At 39.0% G+C, this 14,659-nt stretch overlaps 1 protein-coding gene across 2 annotated transcripts in view; it reads left to right on the top strand.

The window, feature by feature from the left end:
• Positions 1–14,659, top strand: part of LOC134754146 (CCR4-NOT transcription complex subunit 1) — a 78,378-nt gene that overhangs the window by 40,397 nt on the left and 23,322 nt on the right. For both annotated transcript variants that reach the window (XM_063690245.1, XM_063690244.1), the window contains exons 8-9: positions 5,338–5,643; positions 6,459–6,836. In XM_063690245.1, the coding sequence (XP_063546315.1) occupies positions 5,338–5,643; positions 6,459–6,836 (684 nt within the window). The remainder of the gene's footprint in view (positions 1–5,337; positions 5,644–6,458; positions 6,837–14,659) is intronic.

Here is a 14,659-nt window from a genome sequence, read left to right as displayed (position 1 = left end):
CGGCAACAGAAATACATCATCTGTGAAAATTTCAACTGTCTTACTATCACGGTTCATGACATGCAGCCTGGTGACAGACGGACAGACAGTGGAGTCTTAGTAATAGGGTCCCGTTTTTACCCTTTGGGTACGGAACCCTAAAAACTAAACTACGTAGGTATAATCTCTATCTAATCTATCTACTACTAAGATAAACTACCAACTAAATAAAACTACAGATTCTACATATTAATTATTACCAATAAAAAAGAATCCCAGTTTTCTTTTATATTTTTTTAAAATGGTACAATACGGTGGTACAATGGTTTTATTTTTAGGGGTTTAGAAAGAAAAGGGGAAGATTTTGTATGAAATTTTTAAAAAAGAAAGGGGAAGATGTAATAGTATCCGAAACAAATGTATCAGTATAGAACGTTTCCGAACGCATCTTTTAAAAAATTGATATGTAATGTAAAATGGGTGACCCCGCTCTCTTTCCTAGAAGCTGCCGCAACGATAAGAACTGTATGTAGGAATAACATAATATTTTAAATAAAAAACAAGTGTTCCTCCAAACCGGCGTTTAATTAAAGCTTACACTACTAAAGCGCGTGGCCATTGTGTGTGAGCCTCAGGCACAAAGGCCACGCGCTCACACAAAAGAAATAATGGCTTTTATTTAACAGAATTTCATTGTTAGTACGTAAGTGAACGAGCTCAGTAGAGATAGCGTTAACTATAACTGGAATGTTATTCCATTTGTTTTGTATTTGGAAGTCTTAGATGACTTGCCACACCATTTTACGCTGCAATATAAATTATTAGCGAACGAATTCAATTATTTATAATTTATTTTCGTACAGACGTGCACACTGCTAATAGGTCGTATTCTTGGGCGCAACTGATCGGAGCGGCCCGTAAGCAATCTTATATAAGACCTATACACCATACGGGCGGTGACCCCGAGTCGTCCTATAAGCTCGGTCTATAGGGGGTGGTCTGTGTCTATACTATACGGTAATAAGCAGTGAAAATAGCCAGAGTTCCCTATTAAGAGAATATCCTCTGAAAGGGTTATAAGCGCTAAATCTGAATTCAGCAATTATTTTCTATAACAAGATGTATTTTTTCCGCAAAGATATCTAGGACTTTTTAGTGTAGAATTTAATAAGCTTTGATGTTGCCTTACACCATAGTTTCACAGAGAACGTAGATTTAGAGTAAAACGCAAATTTCTCCAGGATGGTACACCTTTTCCAAGATGGCTGCGATTCGTCGAGGTCCCCAAATTGGAACAGATTTCGAGGTGAGTCCTAATCCGATTGTGCTAATATTCGTAATCCTTATCATGAAATTGTCACATTCCATGTTTGTTTGTTTAGTCTTTGGCTTGCTATAGCTCCAGAGGCCTGTCAAAGCCAACCTGTGTAACGATTTACGCGCCTCAGATTGTATCACCAGGTGTAGCGGCGGGAGGTCTAGCAGTACCTCCATCGCCGCTGTTGGCGTCGTTCTAAACGCGCCAGTAATAGCCATGCATGCCGTTCTTTGTATTTTCATAAGGGCATCCCTGCATGTGCTTTTTAGTGTCCTTGGCCACCATGCCAGGCATCCGTACAAAATGATAGGTCTTACCATCATGGTATAGATCCATCTCAGTACCTTTGGGTTTAAACCCCATGTTTTGCCATATGCCGTTCTACACATTCCAAACACTCTCAGTGCCTTGGTTATGGTAGTATCGACATGCTTTTTCTTCTAGTTCAGTTCTTTATCTAGTGTTAAACCTATATATTTCACTTCATCGGACATTTCCAGTACCCTTTCATAAAGCTTCAGTCGCCAGCTTCGTCGCTTCAGCTTCAGGCTCCATGCCGTGAAGGGTCTTTTTCCTGGTAAACGGTATTACTACTCTTTTGCCTGGGTTGATGGAGAGTTGATGACGGTTGCACCACCTCTCCACTTGCTTCAGTGCTGTATTCATGATTTCCGATACCGTTCCCGGGAATTTCCCGTTAATTTCCCGTTTACAAGAATCACTAAATCATCTGCATACCCTACCGTGTATGTTGGGCCTTTGTTTAGTTCTTCCAACAGTGAGTTCACTACCAGCAGGCTCCAGAGAGCCGGTGAAAGAACCCCTCCCTGTGGGCAACCCTTCGTGGCCGTAGCTAATATTTCATCTCCCATAAGGGTGGGCTTTATTAGTCGGCTATTTAGCAAAGTACCAATCCATCTAAGGATTGTCGGTTCTATGCCATGTTTAGATGCTGCAATACTGATTGTCTGATACGTGGTGCGGTCAAATGCCCCCTCCACTTCTAGAATAGTGTCTAGGCATAGTTCCTTGTTTTCTATCGCCTGCTCTGCTCTGGTTGTCACCAAGTGTAGTGCCGTTTCGGTCGATTTACCCGGCTAGTAACATGGCTGCTTTTAGTTGTTTATTTTACGAGTCTAGACTCATAAGTACGTTTCCTACCGCACGGGCCGAGTCGGAGCGCGCCCAAGCGCATTTTACTAGTTGCCAAAGGAGTTAGAGCGTCTGCACAGTAGTCAGATCCCATATTATTGGCACCGCTTCTGGCCGGTCGGCTCCTCGCGTATACGAACGGCGGCGCTCAGCTTCTTGCGTACGCAGACTGCGGCGCTCGACCCCCCGCGTACGCGAACGGCGGCGCTCGGTACCTTGCGTACGCGGACGGCAGCGCTCGACTCCTTGAGTACACGGACGGCGCCGCTCGGCTCTTCGCGTACACGGACGGCGGCGCTCGGTTGTCGTCGGCTTTATTGGATCAGAGGTCGCTCAGTAGGTTTGAGCGCTCGGACGCACGCGGTCGGCTACGGCCGGGTGCTTAAGCATCCGCCGCGACGTGGCGGCAGCCGAATCAGCCCTGCGCGATCGGCTGCCGCTGGCTGCTCGAGCGTCCGTAACGACGCGGCGGCAGCCGATCCGACCTGGCCCGGTCGGTGGCAATCGTACAACAGTGGAAGCTAATCTATTCTACAGTTTGCCACCGTCGAAGTATTAAAAAAAAACATAGGCTATGATGAATGTTTACCATAGCGCGGGCCGTATGCTTGTTTGCCACCGACGTGGTATTAAAAAAACCGGCCAAGTGCGAGTCGGACTCGCGCACGAAGAGTTCCGTACCATTACGCCAAAACGGCAAAAAAATCACAAACATTTGTTGTATGGGAGCCCCACTTAAATATTAATGTTATTCTGTTTTTAGTATTTGTTGTTACAGCGGCAACATAAATACATCATCTGTGAAAATTTCAACTGTCTAGCTAACACGGTTCATGAGATACAGCCTAGTGACGGACAGACAGACGGACGGACAGACGGACAGCGGAGTCTTAGTAATAGGGTCCCGTTTTTACCCTTTGGGTACGGAACCCTAAAAAGATGTATGTACAGCCTGACCAGTAGTATATGATCATGCGCCATGTTGCAGAATTTCATAAGAACTAATTTCTTACACTGGCAATAATTTTAATGATAGATTGTCACTGTTGTCAGTGTCATTGTGGCGGTTTTCTTGAATGCCTAAAACTATACATAGTCAAGAGCGAAACATTGTAAATAATGTAATTAATAAACTGTTAGAAAAGAACCGTTCGGGAAATTAAAATATTTCGCTACGAAACATTTCCATATTAACATCAGAGCTGACAGGTAAACAAATCAAAGTGTCATTATAGTCTGGTTATTACGACTTAGTTATTGTAGTGTTATGTTATACGAGCATATACAAGCGAGGAAATAAATACAGTAACAAAAATGAATATGTTTGATAAATATTTACTATGGGCTTTGGAGACGATCAATCTTGTTCATTAACAATGTACCAGAACCTATGAAAGTTTACGGAATATACCTTCCTTTTTTATTTACCTAGTAACATGATCATCGTCATCATGGTGGCCTTTTGGTGATCCAATCTTGGATGTGGGCGTCTTCTCTTATAGATATAGTAACCTGATAGACGAATTTTTTTTTCAGCTATAGAGGCTAATAGTAGCCAACACCATCTGGTATGTTACGACTAAATTAAATATAAGTATAGTTTGTCAAAGGACTCATTTCAAACATAGACAGAGATAGTTTTTAACTGGCGTTACTTCACTATAACATGATATGGTCACGAATCACGACTATATGTAAGTACTTGCACTGTATGTTATTCACTGTATTTTATACGCTGTCTTCAATGTCACTTAATTATCGCGTCTCGATAATCACTCCAAACTAATATAAAGTGAATATTTTGCACAGTTTATAATTTTCACACATTATTTAACGTGAGCCCAATGTTTACATGTTGGTGGCGCCCTCTCCCCATACGTCTCCCGTATATGTCACAGACAATTTGAACTTTAATTTACAATTTCAAGGTTATTAATTCAGTAGCAAGTTTTTGACACGGGCGTTCGAGGGGTTAAGACTATCTCCGTATCAATTTTCATATAAATCGGTTTTATTGTGTCCCATACAAATTTTCACCCCCCTTTTCACCCCCTTGAGGGTTGATTTCTGGGGTAAAGCTATCCTATGTCCTTCCCTAGGACTCAAACTATGTCCATACCTAATTTCATCTTAATCGGTTCAGCGGTTATTAATTCCCCATACAAATGTACACCCCCCCTATTCAGCCCCTTAAGGACTATCTTTGTCTTACACTAGTACTAGCAGCCAAAAAAAAGGATGAGTAGTTTTTTTGGTTCTTATTTACTGCCAATTTGGTTTGACCAACTATATCTATAGGTACAGTAATTATAGTCATTAATAAAATTTCTAGGTAATCCAGAGGCATCGATTACGCGGATTACGAGAGAAGGTCGTTCCTCCTGAGGTTATTAGGCTGCCAAAGAAAAGCAAACTAAAAAGAAAATACAATTAGACGATTTTGATCTATATGTTTAATAAGCAGGCATCGTAAACTGCGAGCGAAATCCATTTAAATGACGTACTTTTGACTTGACTTGACAAGTAACAACCCTAGTACTTAAATGGATTTCGCTCGCAGTTTTCGATGCCTGGTAATAAGTAAGAAAATATATGAATTTTATACGGTAAAAAAGAAGTTGGTACTTACCGACAATAAAAAAAATATGGATACCAAATATTTGGATTCTGATTTTGATTACAGTGAATAAAAGTATGTAAGTCAAAACAAAATAACGAGTTGCCAATCCACATTGTTCAGACCTATACTGAACTGTTGCCATATAAATGAAAAATAATAGCGCCCTCTTGACAATGATCATATATTCCTGGTCAGGCTTTATAATATACTTATAGGTATTCACCTGGCCTAGGGAATTGCTTCTTAAGCCTTTTTATCATATCAACAGTACGACATTGCGTTGGCGCACATGATGGACAACGGCAACAACTACTTGGCCGTCGCATTCTCCATGCAGCTAGTCCAGCTGTACCTAGTGGACGACAGGAACAATATGTACGCGAACGAGTCAGACCTGTACCACACGACGGAGACGCTGGTGCGCATCATGTCACACACGCGCCAGCCGCCGCCCGAGGGGCTCGGCAGCCTCATAGAGATGATCCGCGTCAACCAGGACCCGAGCGCCTACCTCGGCGAGCGCTCGCCGCTGGGACCCACCGCGCACATTCATGCGGGCATCTTACAAGTACGGGTATGTATTGTATTACCTATTATTATTATTTTTACTAGCCTATTATGGTGTCCCACTGCTGGGCAAACGCCTCTCCCCTTGTCTTCCACGACTCCCGATATAATGCCTCCGGCCAGTTGTTGAGAAAGGTGTCTAGGTCGTCCCGCCATCTCCGTCTGAGCCTGCCGGGTCCGCGCCCCTCTTCTGGCATCCACTTGGTAGCCACGCTAGCCCATCTGTCTGGATGCATGCGGCAGACGTGACCGGCCTAGTCCCATTAGAGCCTAGCAGTCTTCTCGCCGACGTCAGCAATGCGGGTTTTTGCGCGCAGCGTGGTGTTCCGGATACGAACGGTCCTCTTCACACCTAAAACGCTGCGCTCAATAGCCGTTGGCAAATCTTCAACTTGGACTTCTGACTCTCTGCGAGTGACCATGTTTGAGCACCGTAGGTTAGGACGGGCAGGATACACATGTCGACGAGTTTCCGCTTCAGTGACAATGGAAGGCTACCCTTCATCAGCTCTTTCATGGACCAGTAGCTCTTCCAGGCGTTTTTGACACGGCGCTCGATTTCTTTGTCTTGCCTGTTGCTGAAAGAGGCTAACTAGCCCAAGTAATTATACTCGAACTCGTCAACATAGTGTATAGTCTGCCCGTCTACCGTAACCGTACGTTTCCTGCTATTATATTACATTATGTGTGTAATTTAGATACCTCGAGTAAATGCAACCCTAACTAGAACAAATGTTGGGGACTAGTTTATCGCATTTCTTGCTAGTATTATTTTGTTATCATAAATTCTGAACCCATTAAAATTATTATAAATATTTCTAGGCACGTGATTATGACGATCCACCGGGCCTACTTGAGAAAACCGAGAATCTTCTCCGCGAATGGAGAAACGTTCTTCTTAGCCCCCTGACAGAGATAGAAATTGCACAGAATTTCAATTTATATGTTCACCGAATGAACATGAACGGAATATTGAAATCGGACGATATGATAACTCGATTCTTCCGAATCGCGACTCAGATGTGCATTGAGAACGTGCACCAACAGATCAGCGACGAGCGAGTCAACCCGCCGCCGTCTCCTCCCAAGCGGGAGAAGTATTACGCCATGTGTGATTCCTTCATCAAACTTGTGTCATTGCTCATCAAGAACACTGCCGACGGAGGCAACCCGACGCCGAAACTAAATCTGCTAAACAAGGTTTGTATTCTTTACTTATTTCTATATTATGTGTGGAAAAGCATCATTTACACTTAATCTATACCAACGTTGAGCGGTCTTTGAATGTATATAAATTTCTGACGTCACAAGGACGTCGACAGAACCCGTTATTTGCGTATTAGTTTAATAATCAATATCTGGGAGACCGAGCTTTGCTTGGAAAACATATAGAAACTCAAAAAATGCGCGTTTTCCCAGAGATAAGACCTAGCTAGATCGATCTTTCGCCCCCGAAAACCCCCATATAGCAATTTTCATCGAAGTCGTTAGAGCCGTTTCCCAGATCCCCAAAATATATAGAGATATATACATACATACATATATACAAAAATTGCTCGTTTAAAGGTATAAGATACAATCCATACTAATATACTAATAATACTATACTAATCCACACTAATATAATCCATACTAATATTATAAATGCGAAAGTCTGTCTGTCTGTCTGTCTGTGTGTTACCTCTTCACGCTTAAACAGCTGAACCGATTTAATTGAAATTTGGCGTAGAGATAGTTTGATTCCCGGGGAAGGACATAGGATAGTTTTTATCCCGAAAATCATCCCTTAAGAGGGTGAAAAGCGGGGTGGAATCATGGTGGAATTGATAATTATTGAGTTGCCTAATATTTGTGTGCATATTATGCTCAAATTGAATGATTGCTATAAGATTTTCTCCAGGCGCTATTCTTACTCTAGCTGGGGTTACTAAGTCCACGCAGACGGAAGTCGCGGGCAAAAGCTAGTATTATACATGCGAAAGTCTCATGTATGTCTGTCTCTACACGCTTAAACCGCTGAACTGATTTTGTTGAAATTTGGTATAGGGGCAGTTTGAGTCTCGGGGAAGGACATAGGATAGCTATACCCCAGAAATCAACCCTCAAGGGGGTGAAAAGGGGGGTGAAAATTTGTATGGGACACAATATAACCGATTTATATGAAATTTGATATGAAGATAGTCTTAACCCCTCGAACGCCCGTGTCAAAAACTTGCTACTGAATTGATAACCTTGAAATTGTAAATTAAAGTTCAAATTGTCTGTGACGTATACGGGAGACGTATGGGGAGAGGGCGCCACCAACACATAAACATTGCGCTCACGTTAAATAATGAGTGAAACTAATAAACTGTGCAAAATATTCACTTTATATTAGTTTGGAGTGATTATCGAGACGCGATAATTAAGTGACATTGAAGACAGCGTATAAAATACAGTGAATAACATACAGTGCAAGTACTTACATATAGTCGTGATTCGTAAACATATCATGTTTTAGTGAAGTAACGCCAGTTAAAAACACTGTAGTAGTACACAAGATCACAAACACAGTGGTGGAGTTTAGCTCATATTAAAAAGCGGCAACAAGCAACAAAATATCATCAAATTACGCGATATTGAGTTAAAAGTGAACACCAGTGCAGTTAAAAACTACCTGATTTAAATTTGTGATCAGAAAAATTACAATTGACGGTCAGCTAACAAACACTTGTGTAACCATAGATATCTATAGATCTGCTGTCAAGCTGTCATCGTCAGTTAGTATCGGGACCGATGTCGCCGCAGTTAAAAATGTGTGCATTTCAACTACATTTACAATATTGTACGCATAAGGTCAACTCAAGTACTCACACACAGACAGTGTACTTACACGTGCGATCTTGCGCTCTGGTTGGTACACACACGCGCTAGATTAATTATAATTACACAATAAAAATGTCAACCGAATTTTCTGAGTGTGTTTGTACCTTCTTAAGGTGGTTCGATTTTCATACAAAATTCAATCGACTTTAATTAAGTCACTACACACTAATTACTACATAAATATTTTTGCATTTATCTACTTTCGAATATTCGTTTGCGCTAAATTAATAGAAAAACCATATTTCATACAGAAATCATTATAAATTTTACGTATGTGTGTGTCACAAATGTCGTGTACCAATACGTCGCGATGTTGCCACTCCGTGCCTCGGCCGGCCGGGCTGCGTATTTACAAAAGCTAAACTATTTCAGTCACGCCTCAGATTATAATCGGGTAGCTTTTGTTTATGCATATTAGTTAACAATATCTATACCATTTCGGTAAAAAGTAGTCACTCAAATGGATTAGCTTTTTGCTTACATATTTTCAAATATTATTCACGACAAAACCTAGTCGAGTTTAGTAACGTCAGTTATTATATGATATCTAAATTTTAATAATACTTATTTACTCAAATGGATTATTCCTACCCACGGTTGGCAAATGTTTTGTACCTAACTGTCTACAAAATGGGAATCCAAAATTACACTAAATCAGTAGGTAGGTTAGGTTCGTTAGGTAGCTTTAAATGCCCGAAGGGCAAACCGCCCAGAAATAGGAGCCCCGCGAAGCGGGGCTCCGTCTAGTTAGCTGGAGTTCGTCGGACTGTTTCTTTAAAAATTTTTTTACTTCACAACGTAACTAGACGGAGCCCCGCTTCGCGGGGCTCCTATTTCTGGGCGGTTTGCCCTTCGGGCATTTGAAGCTACCTAACGAACCTAACCTATCTACCTATTGATTTAATGTAATTTTGGATTCCCATTTTGTAGCCAGTTACAAAACTTATTTACCAAACAATTCCACTCTGGCCCAATTCGTAATTGGCTACATACAAGGAATTTTAAATTCCTGTTTTGTAGCTAGTTACCAAATTTAGTTATCAAGCGGTAACACGCTGGCCCAATACGTAACCGGCTTCAAATTAACTGGGAATCTTGATTCCCATTCTGTAGCTGGTTACGAAATTTTGGTTACCAAACGGTACTAAAGGGAGTACTCGTACCTATGAACTGAAATAATTCTAAAACTAAAAAAAAATCTTAGGCATTGTTAAGTAATTTGCATGAACGGTAACTTATTTAATACAATCGGAGTCGTAACTAAAATATGATTCAAATTTTAGATCGCAACAGACTAGCATTTGTAGTAACAATATCCGTATGAATTTAGTTAATAAAGTCTATACGATTTCAGTAAATTTCTATACTATAATAGATTAGGGTTTTGTTAAGTTTTGTCCAAACAAAAGCTAATCTAGTTCAGTTCGCATCTGAACCATATCAGTATAGCCTTTATAAATACGCGGCCGGGCTGGCATCAGCGCGAATTTGCAGTACCGTCATTTTTAGTGCATTTTTTGTTGACACTGATACTTGACAGGTACTTGCTAGACATCAAAACGTGATCAAAACTACCCCATGTTTATTATGTTACTTGTCTTGTAAATTTTATTTGTTTGTGGATTGAAAATGATTGCAACGTCTAAATCAAGTTACAAAAAACCGGCCCACACATTTTACCACTTTGGAAGTGGCTCTCGCGCAAACTATTCAGTTTAGAAAAGAATGATATTAGAAACCTCAATATCATTTTTGAAGACCTACCCAATCTACCCATAGATACCCCAAGTATAACAAGTAAGCAAGTATCAAGTAAGGTCACGTATGGGTTTCATGAAAAAAAATTTTTGAGTTTATTCTAAGTATGGGGACCCCCTAAAATTTATTGGTTTTTTTTTTCTATTTTTGTGTGAAAATCTTAATGCGGTTCACAGAATACATCTACTTACCAAGTTTCAACAGTATAGTCTTATAGTTTCGGAAATAAATGGCTTTGACATACGGACGGACAGACAGACATGACGGTTCCGTTTTTTGCCATTTGGCTACGGGACCCTAAAAATCACCGGTATTCTGGTCCGCGAAAATCCAGAAAAAGAGCAGTTCATTATATTGTTGCTATACAATTATTTTTAAATTGATGCAAATGTTGTAAGTCAATGTACTGGAATTCAAAATAAAAAGATTTAAAAAATGTTTAATTTTTAACCGACTTCAAGATTTCAAAGGAGGAGGTTCTCAATTCGGTTGTATGTTTTTTTTTTGTTTTTTTTTTTTATGTTTGTTACTCCATAACTCCGTCATTTCTGGACCGATTTTGAAAATTCTTTTTTTGATTGTAAGTATATACATACAGATTGGTCCCGTTTTTGTCAAAAAGCAGTTCTGATGATGGGATCCATGAGGAATCGAGGGAACTCCTCAAATGTTAAAGGCATACATATAGTGATTTTAGTATTTTCATCAGCAAATCAAGCGCTTACACTTAAAAAAAGTGACATTTGATGAAGTGGAACTGCTGATGATGATCAGAATGGAACTCTTCAATGACGCATAGTTCATGTTTGGCGATTTGTCCTCTTTGTTATGTTTGTTAAGCAAGTTAGGTTTTCAAGAAACATTTTTGTCAAGCTCGAGTTCTGATGATGGGATCCATGAGGAATCGAGGGAATTCCTCAAATGTGAAAGGCATACATATAGTGATTTTTGTATTTTTATAAACAAATCCAGCACTTCCATTTTAAAAAGTGACATTTGATGAAGTGGAACTGCTGATGATGATCAGAACGGAACTCTTCAATGACGCATAGTTCACGTTTGGCGATTTGTCCTCTTCGTTATGTTTGTTAAGCAAGTTAGGTTTTCAAGAAACATTTTTGTCAAGCTCGAGTTCTGATGATGGGATCCATGAGGAATCGAGGGAACTCCTCCAATGTGAAAGGCATACATATAGTGATTTTTGTATTTTTATAAACAAATCCAGCACTTCCATTTTAATAAGTGACATTTGATGAAGTGGAACTGCCGATGATGATCAGAACGGAACTCTTCAGTGACACATAGTTCACGTTTGGCGATTTGTCCTACGAATTATTGCTGGATCTAAACACATACCGGTCACTCATCGCAATATGTTTATATACCCAAAATATTTACTATTACGGCATTGTATTTATATCGAATATGTGTGTATATCTATGTCAATCAATATAACTATAGAAAAGCTGAAGAAACCCATAACTTAAATATCAGAAATAAATCAAAATTTGTTCAAACTAAATCTAACTTTATCCATTTCAATAACAGCCTTAACAATATCGCAATTAAAATCTTCAATAAATTAAGTACTGACATAAAACAATGTAGTGACTTAAGAACCTTTGATATTAAAGTGAGAGATTATTTTATTAATAGACCATTCTACACAATTGACGAATATTTTGCCAACGCACTTGATTAAAATGATTCTAGGAATATATTGTAAAGTTGACTTTTTTTATATTTACTTAATAACAATATTTGACATTCATATACCACCCGACATTATTTTATGCACTATATTTTTAGCTAGATTAAGTAATTGATGTAAATAATTGTATATACTGTATAATAGTATTTGCATGTACATGTACTTAACGCAAATAAATAATAATCTGAATCTGAATCACGCTTACGCTACGTGAAATTGTCTACAAGGATCACGGAAACACTGTTTGCATGTGTGAGTTATAGTAGAAAATAGCATGACAGAAACACTGTCGACATTAAAGGTGGTTTTTGCACAATTAAGTATTCAATGTTTATAATAGTTCAATATTTATGTAAAGAGTGCGCGCTATACATACTTTTAAGTATACATATACCAAGACTATTGCACAAAAAAATAACACCTGGAAATTTGCAAAAGTGGGGCCATCTAGCGGGGTTTAAGCTTTGAGTAACCTAGTCGAACCACCTTAAGTTAAAAAGTCATATGTCCATACGATATTCTTAACACATGTGGCATTTTGTTTTTGAAGACATTTTGGCAGCCATTCAAACTACTCATTCGTCCATTCATTCACTCAATAGATATAATAGATGGGCAAGACCAAAAAATGTTATATCGATAAATGACCATAAACGACTGAATAATATTGGCCTAATATTTTGCAACGTAAGGTGCGTACTTTAAACCATCCAAACATAGTTAACAAGAAATCTATACTGTGTACCTTACGACATATTCAGATTTCCGTTTTTAGGGTTCTGTGCTACCAAGAATCTTTAAATTACTAAGCCACCGCACCAACCTTTAAAAGACCGTACGAAATAGAATAGGCAATCGAGTTAGCTGGTCGTAGATTTTTACAGATGGCGCCAGTACTGTCACTCTAATTACGCCCTAATTGGAGTAAAAGAGAAATATGTCCGCAATTTGCAAACGTCGGTGTTCGCGGTACTCCCTCAGGTTTCCCAGTCACTCAGATTTTTTTGGTATTTTATGCCACTGGCAAGAACATGATCAATTTGTATTAAATAACGTATTAAGGTGGTTCGATTTTCATACAAAATTCAATCTGCTTTAATTAAGGCACTACACACTATTACTACACAAATATTTGCTCATTTATCTACTTTCGAATATTCGTTTGAGCTAAATTAATAGAAAAACTTTGTTTCATACAGAAATCATACATAAATCAACGTAATTTTTTCATCAATTTTACGTATGTGTGTGTCACATGTCGTGTACAAATACGTAGCGTGCGGCGTTGCTACTCTATGACGTTAGCGACGTTGCCTGGCCGACCTGGCAGGATTTGCAGTGCCGTCATGTTTAGTGCATTTTTATTTGACAGTGTTGACACTGACACATAGGGTCATGTTTATTGTGACATCAATTTGTTTGTATAAATTGAAAATGATAGCGACGTCTAAATCAAGTTACAAAAATCATCGGTGTTCTGGTCCGCGAAAATCCAGAAAAATTCAGACTCAATTGAAGCGGAATTCATGATGGTGAAGATTCGTAAGGTAGGTACAGTTTCATTCCTTCATTGTACATTGTAATTTTCTCGTGCCGATCTTTTTAGAAAATAATTCTCACTTCTTCCGTAATGGTAGATATAAGCAGTGAACAATACCTATATAATGTAATTATTACTGTTTTGGTTGCCGAATAGTCAATGTGTCACTAACTCTAGGTTTTTTTAGGTATTGTGCAAAATGAAGAGGCATTCTTGGAAATAAAATGTTTAAAACTTTCGCGGTTTAAACACATATTAAATCACATTTAGAAACGGGTCTATCGCCGCGACCACGACCAGTGAAACCTGTGTCGAAACGTCGGTAAATAAAGGTAACAAAATAAATTCGCGATAGACCCGTTTCTAAATGTGATTTAATATGAATAAAATGTTTTCCTTCATTAGCCAGAAAAAATCAGGACATCCTCACTGCAATAAAGTAAAATAAAACATTTCCTGGGGATGAAAATTATGGAATTTTGTCTATGAATGAAAAACACAATTATTACTAGGTAAGTAAATGATAACTTTATTAGAATCCATATTGTTGCATCATCTTTCTTCCTATAACATTAGAGATTTTGTGCTATCATGATATTATTTTTCTTTCAGGTACAGGGACAACTACGGATAACAAATATGAAAGAAATGTTATTTCATTTGTTGTGTGAATCCATCTACACCAACAAGACATCCACTGCTGGACATAGGCCTCCCCAGGGATCTCCACAACGACTGGTCTTGCAAGACCGGCCAAAATATCGAGAAATAAATAATTTAAATAAACATGATAAATATCCCGTTTTCTATAATAGTTATAATTAGAAGGCCATGCAATGTTGTTACTCACTGTACCTACTTGAATCCAAAAAAATATATATAAAAAAGTTTAAATTTTATTTTACAATTCATCATCATTCGCTTGCCCTTGTCCCATTCACTTGGGGTCGGCGCAGCATGTCTTTTTCTTCCATACATCTCTGTCACCCGTCATCTTACAATTACTACTTTATTATTAGTACATTACGATACAAGTGCGAAAAGTAGGAAATTGGCAACGAGTGGCGATAAATTGAAACACGACCGAAGGAAGTGTTTTAATCGACACGAGTTGCGAATTACCTTTTCGCACGTGTATTGTACAACGTT

This window comes from Cydia strobilella, chromosome Z (assembly GCF_947568885.1).
Source record: "Cydia strobilella chromosome Z, ilCydStro3.1, whole genome shotgun sequence".
NCBI classification, from domain to species: Eukaryota; Metazoa; Arthropoda; class Insecta; order Lepidoptera; family Tortricidae; genus Cydia; species Cydia strobilella.
This window is presented reverse-complemented; position numbering and strand designations above follow the sequence as displayed.